General features: G+C 36.8%; 1 protein-coding gene across 2 annotated transcripts in view; it reads left to right on the forward strand.

The window, feature by feature from the left end:
* Positions 1-19,571, forward strand: part of PLXDC2 (plexin domain containing 2) — a 400,824-nt gene that overhangs the window by 323,521 nt on the left and 57,732 nt on the right. For both annotated transcript variants that reach the window (XM_040967893.1, XM_040967894.1), the window contains 2 exons: positions 1,481-1,576; positions 1,959-2,040. In XM_040967893.1, the coding sequence (XP_040823827.1) occupies positions 1,481-1,576; positions 1,959-2,040 (178 nt within the window). The remainder of the gene's footprint in view (positions 1-1,480; positions 1,577-1,958; positions 2,041-19,571) is intronic.

The following is a 19,571-nucleotide window of genomic DNA, read 5'->3' on the forward strand; positions in this document are numbered from 1 at the left end:
TGATACATGAACACATTATAAAATAATTACCACAATCCAGCTAATGAACACATCTGCCACTTCACGTAGTTACCACCTGTGTGTCTGTATGTAGGGAGGTGAGAACTCCCTGGGGTCTTCCGTGCGGCAGACCCCGAGACCACTGAGGAGTGAGGCTGCAGCTCAACACTGGAGGCAAACTGGTGGGGGAATGTCTGTTTATCTGAAAAAGTCATGAGTTTTATATGTTGTAGGAAAACAGGGCAGGTAGAAGGGCAGTCCTTACAGTACCACCATCCAGCGATGACATTGTAACTGCCTAATGGGTATGTCCATGTCTCTGGACCCGCCAATGAAGTTATAGGTCATGTTCCCTGTGCAGGGCAGGAAGCTGTACTTCAGGTCATGGGCAAACTCATTACAAAAGGATGAAAAACAGGATGAATGTAACATTTGACTTCCTAGAGTTGTTTACCAAGGAAGTGCTAGCACAGCTCATTAAAGATGCAGAGAAGAAAGACTGGAGTGCAGCCCATGGCTCTTGTTGCCTGCCCAGTGAACAGGTCACATGTTAGGGTCTGGGTTAGCTGAGACTCCAACTGGTGCTTCCCTAGGCACACAATGTGCCATGTGCTTTCAGCCTCCCACGTCAGCCAGGGAGACAGAGATCCATGGGCGATCTCCCACAGAGAACTCCTGAAATCTGTTCTCATCTGTTATCTGGCATATACAGTATTTATATAGGAAATTCACCTTTAAAGCAACACACAGTGCTATTCTGGTATTAACTTTACCATGTAAAAATTTTTACTGACTGCTAATTCTTTAAGGACAAATAGTATCATTGTACCTTCTTGACTCCTTGTGTCAAAATTTCAAACTAGATAAGTGCGCCACAAATGTATCTTTAGTATGCTGTGACTGTGACGATGCGTTGCAGGCCTGTGAGTTAAGTGACATATCTGACAGTCTAGTCAACATTTTCAACAGCATGAATAAAAGAAATTCTAAGTGATTTAGTTTTTTTAATAATCAAATTGTTTATGAGGTGAAGTTTTATTTTACTACTTCATCAGTGAAAGGTTTACAATGGCATAGCCAATATTAAAATGTTATATTAGGGGTTGATGTGATGACTCAACTAGCTACTCTTCTGCCTATGGGTGCCAGCACCCCAAATGGGTGTTCATTTGTGTCCCAGCCACTCCACTTCTGACTCAGTTTCTTGCTTATGGCCTGCGAAAGCAGTAGAAGATTGCCCAAAGCGTTAAGACCCTGTACCCATGTTGGAGACCTGGAAGAAGCTCCTGGCTCCTGGCTTTGGATTGGCTCAGCTCTAGCTGTTGCAGCCATTTGGGGAGCGACCCAGCAGATGGAAGATCTTCCTCTCTGTCTCTCCTCTCTGAAAATCTGCCTTTCCAATAAATATAAACTTTTCAGAAACGCTGTGTAGAGGTGGGAGAATGCTCACATTTTACTTTTCTCATTTTTGTTTTTATAGATGTCCGAAGAAGAACAATTTATGAATATCACCGAGTAGAGCTACAAATGTCAAAAATTACAAATATTTCAGCTGTGGAGATGACCCCATTACCTAGTAAGTTAATGTACAAAGAGTTAGGTGACAAAATGGTTGACAAGTGTATGAGGTGTGTCGATGATGCAAGAATACTTCCAAGAGTTTTTTAATAGAATAATATAAATGTATTTATTTGGGTGTAAAATTTTTCTTATACACATGTTGTTTTCATTTATGCATGGGAAATAAAGCTCAAAAAAATTTACCCCAAAATAAATTAATACTTTTAATTCCATTTCCACACACTTTCGGGAGTGTCCTTATGTAGCTGCAATTTGTGCTGAAGTGTTTTAATCCTAAGTATTTGTGGGGACTGGTGGTGATATTTGTTTGGATGAGGCAGTCTTTTTTGCCCCTATGCTGCCAATTCGTCTATGAATTGTTCTCTCTTGTTTCCTAGCATGTCTTCAGTTCAATGGTTGTGGCCCCTGTGTGTCCTCCCAGATTGGCTTCAACTGCAGTTGGTGCAGTAAACTTCAAAGGTAAAAAATGATAGAAGAAAAAAAATTAATATTGAAAAGACTTGTTTCTCACTGCATTTTCAATTTATGTCAAGCATGTGCAATATGTATAATTAACTGGTATACATGTGTAAACACACATACACACTGTGACCATAATGAAAAGGGAAAATTGTGCTCAGAATGACTTATAACCTTGATAGCCAAAGAAATAATCTGACAGATGTTCATCATTCACTAAGGGACTTGTGATATGTGATAGTGCAGTGGTTGTGTGTGGACTGATGATTTGGGTCCACCTCCTGAAGTTAGAAAGGGCAATCGCTTCTATAGCTTCAAGGATAGATATAATAATCACATGGATTTTATTACCAAATTCTTGAAGAGTATCTCAAGGTTATCTACCAATAATTAAGTCACACTCCAAGCCTGACACTACCTGGACTTTACATAAATGCAATATGTACTTACCGTCCCACCTTGTAACTAGCTGATTTTGAAACTTCAGCTGTGTAAGTTTCTGATGTTAGAGAAATGCACCAATTTTCTGTCCTTAAAGATTTTCAGACTGAATACTTGGTAGTGGGAAATACAGGATGAACACTTCTAAATGTGTTTTGTTGTTTATTCAGCCTTTGTGTGGAAGAGTTGTATCCGGGGGCTGGGAATACAGTGAACAGGATTTGTGCCGTGATCCCAGCAGCCCCCTGGGCTTTATACTGTGTCTCGGAGTGTATCCTACTTATCTTGTGAGCTTCCTAGAAACCAGATACTAGTGTTGTTGCTCAGACGAGGCAGTGACAGAGCTGCCAAGCTACTGGTGGTTTTAGTACCTATGTGTGTTCACTTCTCACTGCAGCAGCTGCTATAATGATAATGGCATGTTCAGGAATGCTTTAAACATTACCGATAAATAACAGAATATCAACTCCTTTTCATCAATTTTGAGGAAACTTTGTAACTTACCAAGTCTTGGACAATCATAGCATATTGTACACAGAACATTACTTGTAATAATCTCAGTATCATTTTTCATTTACCATGTTGTTTCAGTGATTTCCTTTATGAAATGAATTCCAAATAGTGAAAAAGCAAACAGGCAGTTAAACGTTTAAAAATATATGTAGTAACAGAAAGAAGGTGGATTTTACATATTCTGAAGAGTCAATTCTAAAAGCATAAGGATACTTCCCTCCTCCTTCCCTTTTGTGATTTGTGATAACATGCTTTCAGTTTGCATTATAATCACAAGCTTCATACTCCACTAAGTACAGTGTCCAACAGCTTCAAACGTAGAAAGGCCACTGTTCCCCGGAAGAATAGTCAAGATAACCAACTCAGAGGATGTCAATTTCACCTCTATATATTCAGGAATTTTTTTTTTATCAAAGTCAATAGTAGCTTAAGTTTGTTTCCAGAGCCAGAGGGTTTGCTGAAAAACAGAGGTTTTGGACTATTTTTATGTGTATTTTGCTATGATTGCATAAAATTATATGCATAACAATGTATCCAGTGTCTATTCATATTTATCGAAAAGGAAGCAAGGAAGTAACATTTTAGTACTCATGTACATTTAAGTAATTCTAAATTCAAAACCAATCAAGGAGAAGGCCATGGTTTGGCCTTCTTCATACTTCCTTCAGGATTCAGTTCAGTGCTTGCCTCCCCCAAGTCCCTGAGAGGTGTCTGTTGCCCTGTGTTCCTGCATCCCAGGCGCACTTGTTGTTAGGATTTTATTCAGGGCTTAAGGGTGCTGCTCATTTACCTGTCAGCTTTGCAAGACTCGAGATTGAGAACAGGACCATATCCAAATTTTCACTTAGTGTTCATGGCCTAAGAATGTGCCTGGTACATGGAGAAATTCATGAATAATGGTTAATTCTCTGTAATGCAGGTTTCCAGGGTAAGGGACTTTCAGTACTAACTGCAGGAGTGTCACAGCAGAAGAAGTTACAGCTTAGCACTCTAGCCAGCAAACAATGTAGGATAACCCTCACTCGTTTATAGCATTATAGTAAATGAAAGCTTGTCAAGAAAACATTGCGTTCTATAGCATTTGTTCAGCCATGGAAGCAGGTTTGTGCAGCTAAATCATTTGGGCAGGGCTTTTTAACTTGTGATACATTTAAAATTGAACCTTAATCTATGTGACTTTAGCTTTTGCTTTTCAAAATCTCCTGTTAGACCTTGTACCTGCCAGGTTGTCCATGCCTTAAACTCATCTTGATTGCTTTCTAGAAAATGTTAGAGATACTATTAAGAAATGAATCTCCTCATAGTTTATGTTAAGTAACAGTTATATGATATAGAAACTGCCCTAAGAATTCAGGATATGAAACAAAGGTTGAAACTGCACAGGTGTTTGTTTGTGGAGAAAAGCAGTGTGATGATGCACATAAATGAGGGATGCATTTTTCACCAAACGCTCCTAAAAAGCTTCACTATTTCTGTGTGTTACTCAATATTAGGTGTTTGGTTAAATTGCAAACACTGATTTGAAATACTTTAGCAACCCAGTTACATGCATATCAAAATCTGTTTATCTAATTGCCTTGAGTATAGCTCCTTGCACTTTTGTTCAGTTGAATTTCTCCACTGGGTTTAATAATTTCTTGAACATGAGCACTTCAATTTTTTCCTTTCTTCCTGGCAGAATTTCCCTATATAACAGCTTTTATGAAAAATTCAACAAAACAAAAGAAATCTTAAGCAAAAAAAAAAAAAGTAGCCCTCGTATTTTTTTTCTTCCTACATTCTTGTGTTGTCATCCATGTGTTCATTTGTTCTGGCATGATAATCAGTTGGGGGAAATTACTGAATGTTTTCAAGTTGAGCTTGCTGTTCAAAAGATAAGGTAATTTTAATTGACTTGTTTATTTCCTTTAATTCTCATTTTTCAGAGTTAAAAGCTGAAAAAATACTGCAAAAGTTTGCCTAAGGTCTAAAAGAATTTGAATTACAGGAACATGTAATGAGATCCATATTTGAAGTGCTTACCAAAAATACTTGACCCATTTTTTTCTATGTAAGAGTGCTTTTGTTCCTCTCTGCAAAATGAGAGGACCTGAATCGATCACTTTCAACTATGCCTTATATTGTTACTCATTCAACAAAAGTTTGTGGGTGTATCTGTTTAAATTGCTATTCATTTTGTGCACTCAGTGGTGAAAAGAGAGACAAAAATCATTTCCTTAAGATAACCTACATTTTTAGAACAAGGAGATGGATTTTTAGACAAATACAGGAAACAGTGCTAGTAGCATGTTGTGCAATGGCAAGAGAAATAAGCAAATAATTTAAGAGGAAACATACCCAAATTTATTCAATAATAACTGAATTTAGTATTATATCTAAGCATTCTTGCCCTTTGAGGAAAATTGTTTTTATCAGCCATTACATCCAAAAGTTTGCTTTTTTAATTGAAAATATATTTTGACTCTTAAAATATTAATTTGTTGACTTAGCAGTGCACTGCCTATTTACCATAAGCCAGGCACTGACTTCAACTACGAGGAAATTAGAACAATAATCAACTATTCATCAAAGCCAAGTGCTCATAGAGTTTGGCATTCAGCTTAAGAAGCTAGAAAATAAATGAATTAATAATTAAGCAGAAAGCCATATGGTGATGAGTGATAGGATTTGAAAGCAGCATTAGTTGGGACAAGCATTTGTAGCATTGTTAGTTAAGCCACCACGTGGGACACTTGCATTCCCTGTTGGAGTCCCTCGTTAATGCCTGCACTTGGGTAATGAACCAGTGGATGGAATGTATCTCTCCTTGCCCTCTTCCAACTGCCTTCACTCTTCAAATAAATGAATCCTAAAACATGAAAAGCAAATAGTTTTGTTTAAAAAGAAAGAGGTACTCAATTGTTTGTTTTAAGGGCTTCAATTAGGAGGAGGTAACAGAGTTCTAATAATCCGGAGCTGGCTATTACAAAGAAAAACCAAAAAACATTTTTTAAAATCTATTTCAAATTATAGACATAATTGATCAGACTGGAATGGATCAAGGGTTAGGGAAAAGTGAGTATAATCATTGTTTCCAAATTTTCTTTCTTTCTTTCTTTTCCTTATTTTGGGGGAGTGAGGATAGGGATAAAAGAAGAAGCCATACCCAGCCTCCCAACCACTCCTATATTCAGGAATGGAAAAAGGCCACCCAGTAATCAAGCCAGGGTCCCAGTATGGCCGATACTCCAAGGGTGCTGCCCAGGTGGTTTTGATAACAAAGAACATTTCAAAGTGAGTATCAAGTACAATGTCCCTGTTGTAGGCTTAGACTTGACCTGGTGTGGTAAGAGGAGCATCGTCAGCTAGGATGAATTTTGTCCTCAGGATAATGGAAAGCCTTTAGACTTTACAACTGAAACATATGAGTGAGATGGTATATAATATTCTTAAAAGCTAACATCAGCTTCCTTAAGAATAAATTTGTTTGCTTGTGGGAATTGTGAATGGAGTGGAAAAGAATAGTAAGAATTGTGTGCAATAATTTACCCGAGGAATACTAGTAGCCAGGACACAGATGGTCATTACATATGTTGTAAGAGATGAATGGATGCAAGGCTTGTTTTAGAAGGAAATAGATTGCTTCCTAATGAATTAGCAGTGAAGAAGAACGAAAGGTACTCGTCAAGGATACTTTTTGTTTTAGCACCTTGGTGGATGAGGATTCCTGCCTTTTGTGATTGTTCAGATGACACTGGGGACAGAGACTAGGAAGCGAAGATTTTGAGTTTGGTTTGGAACAAGCCAAGTCAGATGACTATTAGACTTGCGGTGGAAATATTCAGTCGGAAAGGGTTATGGCCATAGGTTCACACTGAGGAATCACTATATAGTGTTTAAATCCAGAGGGCCGGATGAGATCAGCTATCAAGAGAATATAAACTGAAAATATGCTAAGAGACTCCAGGAACAAGCCTAATTTTCCATTGCTTAACATTATTTTATAAGTACACTGATATAAATATATGTTTGTCGAGACAAAGACTACCTGTGAATGATACATGAGAAGATAGCAGGAAAGCTGAAATGAATAGTGACCAGCATGTGAATGTTATTTTCATTTCAGACATTTTTGTATTTGAATTTTTGTCACCCAGAGTTGAAGATTGGAGGGACCAAAAAAGAGAAATAAGAACACATTAGATTCTTGGTGGAGTAGAGGTGCAGTTTCAACTTGTTTTATTTGGATTAAGTTGTGAAGATACTTGAGGCCAGAAATATCCATTTAACTGTGAATTCAAAGAGCTCATTCTGGCCATCTCTGTCCATAGGAATTGTTTGTGTTGCCAAAACTACTGCCGAAAGAACTAAACTATCTCTTGTTATAAAATGTCAACATTCATAATCATGCACATTGAATAATAACTTAATCTCATAAGGCTGGTCTCTTGGTACTTTACTTTTAAAAGTTGTTTTGTAGTTTAGATTTTCTTAAAACCAATCAAACTGATAAGATTTGTACTAGCAAAAATCTGGAAATAAATATATTCCATGTGTCTATGCAGTGGAAGAATAAATTGAATAGGCACATTCCTGTAGATAATGTAGATATGCATTTACCAAAGAGTAGCATAATATATTCACTTCCGAAGTATAAGATTATGGAAAAAGACAGTTCCTCACAACATCTTGACTTTAATTTTGGATTTTCTTCTTTCTGTTACATTTCCCTGAGTAGACTCTAGCACTGGCTTGTGACTTTTCCACTGAGTGAAATGCATTCCTTCTCTATGACAAAAAGAGAAACAGAAAGAAATAATTATTTATATATACATATAAATTCAAAAATGTCTGAAGTCAGAAATACTGGGTAATAATTCATTAACAACCAAAATTCATTAAAAGGAAAAAAAAAACGGTTCTTACATAGATGCAACTAATTTTTGATAAAAGGATGTGATTACATCATATGCTAATTTTGCTAATGGAGATGAACCTCATGGAGTTGAAACTCTGTATGCCTGGGCATAGAAGGAGAGGCAAAGAGCAGATTTTAATACTGTGGCTGATCTCCAACTTTGTTTGTCTGTGAAATCTACACTTCTCAGTACCAGGGAGATTAAAGTTGCCTTTCTCTTTCTAAGTGCCCGTTAGAGTGGGCACATTTATAATACTGAGTGTGAATGTCGTGAATAAAGAAAATAGTTGACATTGTTAATACCAAATGGTTCCCCACAGAAGCCAACAGATTTATCTAAGCTCAAAGATTCTCTCAGTCTGCCCCTTGTGGTCCTTTCTGACATTGCAGGAAAGACTGGATACATTAAGGTTCTACATGTCAGACTCTTAAGAGATGCTCTGTTAAGAGAATTCAAAACATATTTTGACTCTATCTAATTTGTGTCTTTTTATTCAGATCAGAATTTATCCCTCAAGGAAGTAGAATTCTACTGTCATCTTTCAGGAGACATATAAAGCACTTGTGATTCAATTTAGCTAATTCAACAATAAGCCTTAACTTAATTCAAGAGTCTATGGTTTAACTGTGTCATAAAATGGAATAAAAAATAAAATAAAAGAGTCTGTGGTTTAAAGGAGAGAATAAGAAGTTTCAAGCTTGTTAAATGGTTAAAAAAAATACTCTTGGAATATCCTTTAGTCCATTATTGTAACTATATTGTAGAGCTTGAGACAAGCTACTCTTATAAAGGAAAAAGATTTATTTCAGCTGATGGTTCTCATGATTCACAGTCCACGATTTTGCAGGTTCCTTTGGTTTGGCATCTAGTGGCCAATACCCTGAGATTAGCAGACTCTCAGGGTAGCACAACATTAAATGGCAAGAGAGAGGGAGCATGCAAATTCTCCTTAAAATCCTGGTAGAATTCAGCCATAGGAGAGTTGTCCTCCTGATATTTAGTCGCTTTCCAAAGACTCTTGCTCCGCACACCACACGTGGATCAAGCTCCCAGTCTGGTAGTACTGTTACCGTAAGACTTTGGAGACCGGTGAGTCTGGAGGTCAAATCATAATCAAAACACTGCAAGTTATGGCTAAGAGGAAATCTGTAAGTTGTGGTAAAGCAGTGGATTTAGAGTGGATAGTCAGCAATATTGTGCTGGGGCAAGTTTACCTTTTACATCCTGGACAATGCCATAACCTGTAACTGTTCTGACATGATGATCTAGCTGCATATTTGAAGCCACTTAAAGACTGCACATTTACATAATGCACATAAAAACCTATTGACTTCAGTGATTAGGTGTGAAATCCCTGTCTGATTAGCAAATAGAAGCCTTTCAGGAAGTTTAAGAGCCCCGGTGCTAAATTAATTATAACCTCAGGCTTATTTCAATGAGTTGGGTTAAGCTTGAGTCCTGCTGGCAAGGTAACTTATTTCAGGGAGACATTTAGAGCTCAACAGGCTCACGGTTTTGAAAACATTCATTTATCCATGTTTCAGGATACTTATTTTCTTTTCATTTTAAATCACCTCTATCTACTTATTGTGATTACTGATTAGTAACATTTTGATAGACAGTTATTGAAATTTTCAGATTATAAATTGAATATCAGTCATAAAATATGCAATACTGAATCCATTTGTAACAAACATACCTTTAGCTTGGGACAGAAAACATCTTGCTGAAATATTACATAATATAATAAATTGGGAAAATTAAAATATTAAAATGTTAAAATCATTGAAACACCTACCAAAGTTTTAAAGGTCTTATGATACTTCTGGAACTACTACACAGCCAAGATAATTGTTTTTGACCTATAATGAATATGTGAAATAAATTGAATGTGAATGTATTTTTGAAGATACTTTATGGTCAATCTTTTCGAATTTTAATAAAGATTCTTAGCATTTGTTAGTGTCTCCTGAAACATAGCATATGTAATGTTGTCTTTTAAAAATACAAAGATGAAGCCCATTTTTGGGAAAGATTTTATTTATTTATTTGAAAGCAGAGTTATAGAGGGTCAGGAGAGAGACAGAGAGCAATCTTCTATCCACAAGGGCCCAAGGACGAGGGTCATCTTCCACTGCTTTCCCAGACACATTAGAATGGAGCTTGGTCAGAAACGGAGCAGCCAAACTCCAACTGGCACACATAGGGGATGCCGGTGTCCCAGGTGGTGGCCCCATCTACCATACTACAGTACCATCCCCTAAAATCTATTTTTGTCCTCCTTTTAAAGTCTTGCGGTTAGCTGTTACAGTAAAGCATTTTGAAGTAATTCAAAGATAAAGAATACCTTTGAAAAGCTACTATTATTAATAAGGTTTCCTTTCAGGGGAAACTTCTATGAATTAGAAACTGGAATAATGAGAGACTGTTTCCATTTAATCACATTCCTATTTGTAAAATTTAAATTTTACCACATGCATGTATTACCTAGAATAAATCAAGAATAAAGAATATATAGACGAAAGGAAATATATATATATGTGTATGTGTGTTATATGTAAATATATGTTTATCTTAGATATGGACTTCATAAATACATGAAATCTGTTCTTTATGGTAATAAAATTAAGTATATTAGAACAATTCAAGTATTGTTATGAGGAAGAAGGAAACCTTTCAGACTCAGATGATTATCAATGCCATGTGCACAGAATACAGCTCTTTCGTTTGTAAAGACAACGTTAAATTTACTAGCATTTTTGGCTATAAAAATGCAAGGGAAAAAAAAGGTGTTGAGCTGTGCAAGTTTATCTCTATCTATTAATCATCTGTTTTGCCTTTTGCTTCTTTTTTCCACTGGGCCATCTTCCAGTCGGTCTCTAAGGAGAAAATAAAGAAGAGAAATCAATCTTTTCCCCCCCACACTATGCAGCAATAGGTGTCTGAGCTGAGTCTCCTGGTAGTCAGGTCCCACCTGCAATATCAAGACATTCTTTTTGAGTCATTTCGATTTTCCAGTTGGTGAATAGTGTTTGCTTTTCATTTGAGCACCCCTTGGCAAGCTAGATGTAAATTCTGTAGAAATATTTAGCACCACATATGTTTAGAGCTGCTTTTTCAAGATTATCCAAGTGATTTTAAACTTTTGTTTATGTGTTAGCCAACTGTGGTGGCTGTGTTTTATATGGTTACACTTTGGAAAGTTAGACTTCAACAAATTCGATCTAACATAGCGAGAGTATCTGAAAGTGAAGCATTTAGTACTAAAAGCATTGCCTCAGCTTGCTCGTACTAAAGTAGTGAGATCTGTTGGAAATAATTAAAAGTTAATTGCCCAAGAATAAAATTACATTTGTTCAGCTTAAAATTGTAGGTTTTAAATTATTGTAGAAAAAAAAAACCTTCAAGGACAGGAAATAAAAATATAAAAACCAAAGCAAAGTAAGTATACAACATCTATTTTTAAAATTACATATATTTTCAATATTGGGAGAATAATAATAATTCCTATAGAAAAGATTAATGTTAGGTAAAACAAAATGTATTTCTTGACAGAAATATACTACTCAAGATCTTTATGATATTTTCTTCATGCCAAAGTGCTTATTTTCTGTCTTGAGTGAATGAAACAATTTTACCCATTAATAATGCCTACCCAGATTTTTGAAGGAAAGTATATGCCAGGAGGTCTGAATTCTGTTATTCATAGAAACTATTAGGAATCAGAAATTCTGCAATGCATATTAAGCTCTGTAAGATCTAGATAATCCTATTCTAAATGGGTATCTTTTTATGTAATCGTAAGTTAGACTGGCCATACTTGTGGGTACTACTAGGAAATACAAAGGAAAAGATACTTCGGGATAAAAAGAGGAGTTATTGAATGAACCAACAGCAGCTATCCAAGTTTCTTTTTCTGGTATGTTACAGAAAGAGGTTGATAGAGTCTGGAATACTGTGAATTCTTTTTCTCTCCTTTCTAGAAAGGCACTGTTTATTTCACCTTAGCTCTTGCATTTTTGCTTCAATGAGGATTTATAGTCAAGGGACAACTATTTGTCTTCTCTGTGAATCATGACCATGGCTGCAACAGTATCTAAAAATAGGTTTGCCTAATTTTACATCCAAAAATAGTAACGTTGTGACAACAAAGAACACTGTTTACACTAACCTGGGGTCCTACTCAGAATGAATCCACCCTGAATGGCAGTCTGCACAACTGTAGGTTTGTTTTATTCTTGCCCAGATTTCCTCTGCTGCTGCTGCTTCTGCTGTGCCTAAACCACAAGAGCTTGTACAAAAAGGCCAGGAGGGTTGTTTTCAGCATAGGGATGCCTTATGCCCAGAGACACTGAAAACTGTCATAAGAGCTACATGTGTGCTGTGTGCCAAGTGTCACATGAAGACCTAGACCACTCCTGAAGTCTGTTAATTTTGTTGTCTCATTCATTTCATGCAGTGAAATGAAGAGCTGAGTGTCGGGATCCCTGCTTTATAAATTAAGTAGGTGAGAATTAGGAAGGCTACAAAGCTTACTCAGGATCACAAATACAGTGATCAGGTTAAGCTGTGATTGTAAAATAATGTGTTTTGCGGGCTGAGTGGTCGCATGAAAGAAGTAAATACTAGGGTTGAACTTTTAGCAGGTGCATAGGGTGGCCCAGCAATCCAAAAACTCCATGTCCACTGTGAAAGGAAGAAAATCCCTCCCTGATCTCTAAGCCCTTTTTCTCAGTTTATCTACACTAACCTCCATTCGACACTTACTTGAATGGCTTGTTGTAAAAAGATATGTGTAAAGTGTGAGAACCAAGCTATCCTCTCAATGCCACATGCCTGCTTTTCCAGTATAGGCTCACTTTTCACTTTTTGTCCCAGGGTCCCATCCCAGCCATGTCTCCTTGGAAGGGTGTGCCCATCAGTTATAGGGTCACCTATCAAACGCCACTTTGGGCTTCCTTCCAGGTTGCTACTCTCCAGATTTTACTGCAGTTCATTTATTTAAGACCTAGGGCAGAGCTAGATTTTCTAGGTTAGAACAATTGTTTTCCATCATGCAACCCTGTTATTGAAAACATGTGGACCAGAAAATGGGACATTTATTACCTGGCTCTTTTCAGAAGATGGTTTGTAAAATTATTCATCATTGAAAAAAAAAAGGATAAAATAACAACAAGAAACTAATTTGGGAAAATATGGATCATTTAGTTATGAAGGTTTTAATGAAGTAAACAGTGACACTGAGATAAATAATCCAATAAAATTATTAACTACTTTGGGGAAAAAAGAAAACTAAGGAAGGTAAAACCCACACAATGTTGCTTGCACAGGAATAATAGTATACTCATGATGGCAAGGAGTTGGCAGGTGTTGTGAGCTGAAGGTAGGAGAGCATAGAGATTTAGGTCTATGTGTACGTTCAGTATATGACTGTACAGCAATCTTTTGTGGCAAATGTTCTGTTGGTCTCAAATGATGTTTTCTGGAGTATTTTCAGTATTATTAAAATAAAATATGAGGAAATCAATAGTTAAAGATGTTTCTGTTAGCATAAGGAAACATTAACTGTATTTTATGAAGCAGAAAATTGCCTCACACCCAAATTCTTAAAAAGCTTTTTTTTTTTGCTGCTTTTAATAAGACATAGAACATTGGTACACATGAGCTGCATAAAATTCTAATAGAATTAGCATACAGTAATTTGATACTTTATATGCCTGGCAAATCTGTTGTAAAATAAAGTAAGGGAACAAAGAAGAATGCACTGTTTTATGACGAGAACCATTCCTTAAAGGTGAAGGAAAATACTAAGACCTTGCTGATAACCTTACAAGGACCCGAGCCTGCTATAGTCTAAGAAGTCTTCTAACCTTGCAGGTGAGGTAACAGATTTATAATGCAGAGAGCTTAGTGAAAGTGTAGAAGAAAAACAAAGCTTTGTGTCTTCTAAAGTCACCTATAACATTAAATAGCTTCTTATTCAAGCATTAGTATTACAACTTACACTTCAAGAAGCAAATTGAATTCAGCATTATACACATATATTTATACACATACGCATCTATATTACCTGTACAGCATATATGGTATATTTAGGTATGTATTTAAAATTATCAAATGTGCTATTTTAAAATAATGCCACAATAACTTGGTAACATTGCAGAAAACTCTGTCAACTCTATCAGAAGTATTTTCACCAAAAATAAATTTTTTTTTTAAATAATCACTCAGGATGAAGCATAATTTACTGTTACATGTAGGTAGGAATGGATGTCTGAATGAAGTGGGATAATAAATTTTCTTCAATTTGAATTATTAATCTTAGCTAATGTAGACTCACATATATATATATATGTATATATATATATATAAGGTATTTTCAACTAATGTACATCTTAGGGAAGTTCTCCCATAAATACACTGTCTATTGAATAATATAGAAATACAAGGACGCAGTGTGGTAGCTTAATGGCTAAAGTCCTCAATTTGCATACACCAAGATACCATAGGGCTGCTGGTTTGTGTCCTGGAGGCCACTTCCTGTCTAGCTCCCTGCTTATGGCTTGGGAAAACAGTAGAGGATACCCCAAAGCCTTGGGACCCTGCACCCGCGTGGGAGACCCAGAAGAACCTCCTGGCTCCTGGCTTTGGATCAGTTCAGCCTTAGCCCTTTTTTCCACTTGGGGAGTGAATCATCAGACAGAAGATCTTCCTCTCTGTCTCTACTCCTCTCTGTATATCTGCCTTTCCAATAAAAATAAATGAATCTTAAAAAAAAGAAATACAATATGAAAACAATAGTCAATGTCTTTGGAGAAGCAGCACTCTGCTGATCGTGGTACAGTCTGGTTACTACTATCTGGCATTATGCTACCTTATACTGCAACTTCTGGGGAAATAGCTACAAAAAATAGCATAAAGTGTTTGTCATAAGGCCCTATCATTGTTTTAAATAAGTTTATTGTACTTTTTGAAAGATTTGATTGCATGATAAAATTGATAATAAGTCTCGACCAATTAATAAGATGAAATGTACAAGTGGGTTTCTTGGATGCTTTGAAAATGATATCTTCTTAAGGAGAAGAAACATTTTGGAAAGATAGAACTCAGAAAGTGGAAGAGATGAGATTACATTGCATTGTGGACACTCTGTGGTAGAGGTCCCACAGCCTAGACCTTGCTTCTCTTCATTGTTAGAGCACCCAAGAGCAGGCATTGAGGGGGCTCTGCAAAAGTCAACCCTGACCATTGGCCCAAGCCTGAGAACGCTGATGCATGGGTGCTTGACTGGTTGCAGAGCATCAACGTTCCCAATCCACCCAGTCATTCTCCCTGCAGATCCGTTCTCAGGACTCAATTCACCTCTAATATGAAACACTCTGTGTCTTGAGCAGTGAGATGGAAAGGGGAGATTAACACATTTATTGTTCAAAGACAGTTCACTGATCACTCCTACTAAAGCCAGGGAGACAGTGGGTTGTTTTAGTCTTTGTTTATGGTTCAAAACAGGAATAAGGCAAAGTTCATATTAGGATTCTCTGAGAAGCTGGAAATACCATCTCTTGGTAAATCTTAACTTTCCAAGTAAAACTATGAGACTGATAGACGATAAAATAATGAGATGATGGTCTTGGCAAAGGGGTTTCTTGCGCTTTCCCCTCTGATCCTGGCAGGATGAGGTGAGTTGCCTCATGCATTTCTGGTGTTTCAGGCAGAGATGGAACACCGTAGAAGAGCAGAAGCCATTAATAGGAGCCGGCTGAGCAAAAATGCACAGGCAAAAGGATCACATTTTACTAAGGCTCAGCATACCTAAGCCCCTACGACTGCATTCCTTTCCCTGAGTCTTCACTAAAGCAAAAATTAACAGCTCTGTTCTCATCCCTTTTATGCATTTGAAGGTACCATTAAAATTTAGCATTTGATATGAAGATAGGAATTTCTTAGAGTGTCAAAATCCTGAAAACTGAATCTATCACTAGTTTTTTTGTTGTTGTTATTAATTCTTGCTTCAGTGTCCCTCAATCATGAAGCAGTCTTTTTTTTTTTTTTCACTTTCCTTTAAGACTCTGCTCTTTCTACCAGGACTGAAAAATTGGAGGCCATAAAAGAGCTTTTAGATTCTGAAAGAACTTAACCTAGCGAAGATTTTTGTTTTATCTTATTTCAAAAATGTATTTGAAAGACAGAGTTACAGACAAGAGAGAAGGAGGCTCCAAGACAGAGACGGAGGTCCTCCATCTGCCAGCACACTCCTCACATGGCCACAGTGGCCTGGGCTGAGCCAGATTGAAACCAGCAACCTCCTCTGGGCCTCCCATGTGGGTACAGGGGCCCAAGCACTTCAGCCACCCTCTGCTGCTTTCCCAGGTTCATTAGCAGGAAATTGGATCTGCAGTGAAGCAACCAGGTCTTGAACCTGTGCCCAGAATGGATGCTGTAGGCTCTGGCCTTACCTGATACCCTGTAGCTCCAGCTCCTCTCCAATTTTGTAAAGTTTACTTTTTTGACTAAAGAAACAGAGGGCTTGGTTAGCACTTGGAGGATCCAAGATTACTTCTGCAAGTTTGTGGGAAACAGAATTAAATTTTTCAAAATTAAGCACATAATAATTTAAAAAGTATAAAAGCAAGTGATAAATAACTTCAAAAATTAATCATTCTTAAAATGATTGAAATTCTTAAAATATTGAACACCCGTATGAATGAGGGTAGGAGCTTCCAGCAGATCTTCTGAACATGCGTAGATTTGCATGAAATCACCTGCTAATTCAAGTTCCCAGAGACACTTTGCCATACTATTGTGTTATTATAGTTTTTTTTATCATGAGTTAGATTACGATTTCTTTTTGTTTTCCAATGTGATCAATAAATAAGTTTACTGAGCATTTACTATATCAAAATGCAACGGAATGTTTCATCTGTCTGATTTAATCAGCACCAAAGCCTAGCCAAGATATTCTATAATCTCCATCTTACAGAAACCGAGTCTCCAAAGATAATATTCCCTAGATCCCATCCTAAATCCCCACCAATATGAACATGTCTACACATACAATTGTTATGTGCAGCTCTAAAGTCCACATGTAGCCCCAAGTCTTTGAAATGGGCATAGCAGTGAATTACATTGCCAAGTTGAGGTAAGGGTTACATAACTGAAAGTTGGTGAACAGTGCTCCTGTCAACTGCTGCATGCTCAAATAAGTGTCAGCCACCTCCACATTTCACCTTTTTTTTTTTCCCAGTACAGACATACAAAATAACGTCATGTGTTTTTCTCTGGGCATATTCCAGAACAGACTAAAAATTGTTAGGTGTCATTCATTGTCAGTTTAAGTTGGGAGGCTCTTATTGCCTAAAGTTGGGAATGGAATCAGATGTGGCAAGGTAGCATAATCTTACCAAACATAATACATTGTACCCTCAGCAATCCGTTGGGTTAGTGAAATGATCTATGTTATTAAAATGGTAAGCTTTCCAACTCTCCAACATCACAACAAATCATACTTTGCCCCTCTAAAGCAAGTTGTCAGGAATCTTAGTAATTCTGCAATCTGGTATAGTTTAATTGTTTTGCCGCAAATGATCCAACTCTGAGTTGATTTGAAATTTCACTTTGTATTCACATAAAAAACAAAGCATATCAAATAGGAAATATGTAGCCACCTGTTCTCCCAGAGGATAACTTCTGGGATTCTAACTTTTTTTTTGTCTCTTCAGGATGCAGTGTTGATGAGCGGAATGAGTGGCTATTGTACTGTGCTTCTGATATTAGGGAGAAAACATTGAGTCTTTCACCATTATGTATGAGGTTAGCAGTAGGTTATTCGTGGATATCCTTTATCATTTATGAGTCTAGAATGTTAAAACCATAGAGGCTAAAGATCAAATTCAACAAAAAGTTTCAAATTGTTGAAATATAATTAACAGTAAAATTATTCCATGAATAAAAATATGATGTGACTTTTAAAATGCATCAAGGCCATCATTGACTTTAAAGTGTTAAATGTATCTTGACAATAGGATGCTGGGATTTCTGCTGTTGTCCATACCTACAATGTCAGAATACACTTAAATAGCAGAATGATGGGCCTATGATTGATTATGAAGAACTATACAATTAAAATGCCATAGGGGAAATCTGTGTGTGTGTGTGGGCAGGGGGCAGGGCTTGGGAAGGGGAGAAGTGAAATCCCAGGGCCCATGAAACTGTATTATAAAATAATAAAATAAATAAATTTAATATAAAAGTATATCAATATGATTAGTAACACTAGCGTTAAAAAAATTTGGTGATTTTGATAGAAAAAAAATTATTTGGTAAGATCTGGCGTTTGTTCCTAGATAAAAATGTTAGTACACTCTGATAGAATGGTAGTTATTAAATGTAATATTTATTGTTATTTCACAGTGAGTTAAAAATTTTATGGAAAAACTGAAGTCCTAGAGACATGACCATTATGACTAGGAAGAAGGCAAGAATGTGATCACCTCTGTGATGTCACACGGTTCTACAAATTCCTATCAGTACACAAACATAAATGAAATGTGGTATTATTCAAAAGAATAGAAGTCAGCATCCGAGGCTTGTTACAAAATAATCACACAGAAACCTGTTACTTTCTGTCAGAATGAATGATTCAGCAAATGCAGGGATGAAAGTTTCTTAACAACAGCAGAAATGGATGAAATAGTTATGTAGGCACATAGACCAACAGCTAAATACACGTCTTAGAGAGTGGAAACCAGAATGTATTGTCAGTTATTTCTACACCAGATCTCTCAAATTCACAATAGGATTATTATTTGAAACATGACACTGTGATTATGAAATTCACAGAAAGTAAATAAGTATTCAAAAAAATCAATGACAGAAGACTTAACACCTATAATGTCACTCACAGACATGATCACGTCAGTCTTGACTGAGAAATACACTTCTTTTTTTTTTTTTAAGATTTATTTGAAAGTCAGAGTTCCAGAAAGAGAAGAAGTTGAAAAAGGTGAGAGTGAAAGAGAGAGAGGGAGATCTTCTATTCATTTGTACACACCCCAGATGGCCACAAGCTTCTTCCTGGTCTCCTCATGTGAGTGCAGAGGCCCCAGGACTTGGGCCATCTTCTGCTGCTTTCCCAGGCCATTACCAGAGAGGTAGATTGGAAGTGGAGCAGCCAGAACTCAAACCAGTATCCATCTCGAAGCTGGAACTGTGGGTGGTGGCTCAACTCACTATTCCATGGCACTGATCTCAAATATATTAATTTTAAAATTTGATTCATCCTTTCCTCTATATGCCAAAACCCAGGCTAGTGAGAGAATCCGTAGAGGAACCCTTAACCAGCAAAACAAAAAAGAAACAATTTTTTTCTTTTTAAAATCTTTTTAAATTTATTTATTATTATTATCATTTTATGATACAGTTCCATAGGCTCCTGGGATTTCCCTTATCCCTTCCCCAAGCCCCCCCTACCTAGTTCCTCTATATGATTACTAAGGTCTAAGTCTTCCTACACAGTCATATGTCCATCATTGCGGGCATGGACAATGGCAGAGTCCAGCATCCTATTGTCAAGATATAGTAAACAGTTCCATTGTAAGTCCATCTTTGTCTGGAAGTAGAGATGCATATTACATTGTATCCTCACATCTGGATATGATAGTCTCCATTGCACAGTTACTC

The sequence above is a fragment of the Ochotona curzoniae genome, unplaced genomic scaffold (assembly GCF_017591425.1).
Source record: "Ochotona curzoniae isolate NIBS_2020 unplaced genomic scaffold, NIBS_Ocur_1.0 scaffold_4683, whole genome shotgun sequence".
NCBI classification, from domain to species: Eukaryota; Metazoa; Chordata; class Mammalia; order Lagomorpha; family Ochotonidae; genus Ochotona; species Ochotona curzoniae.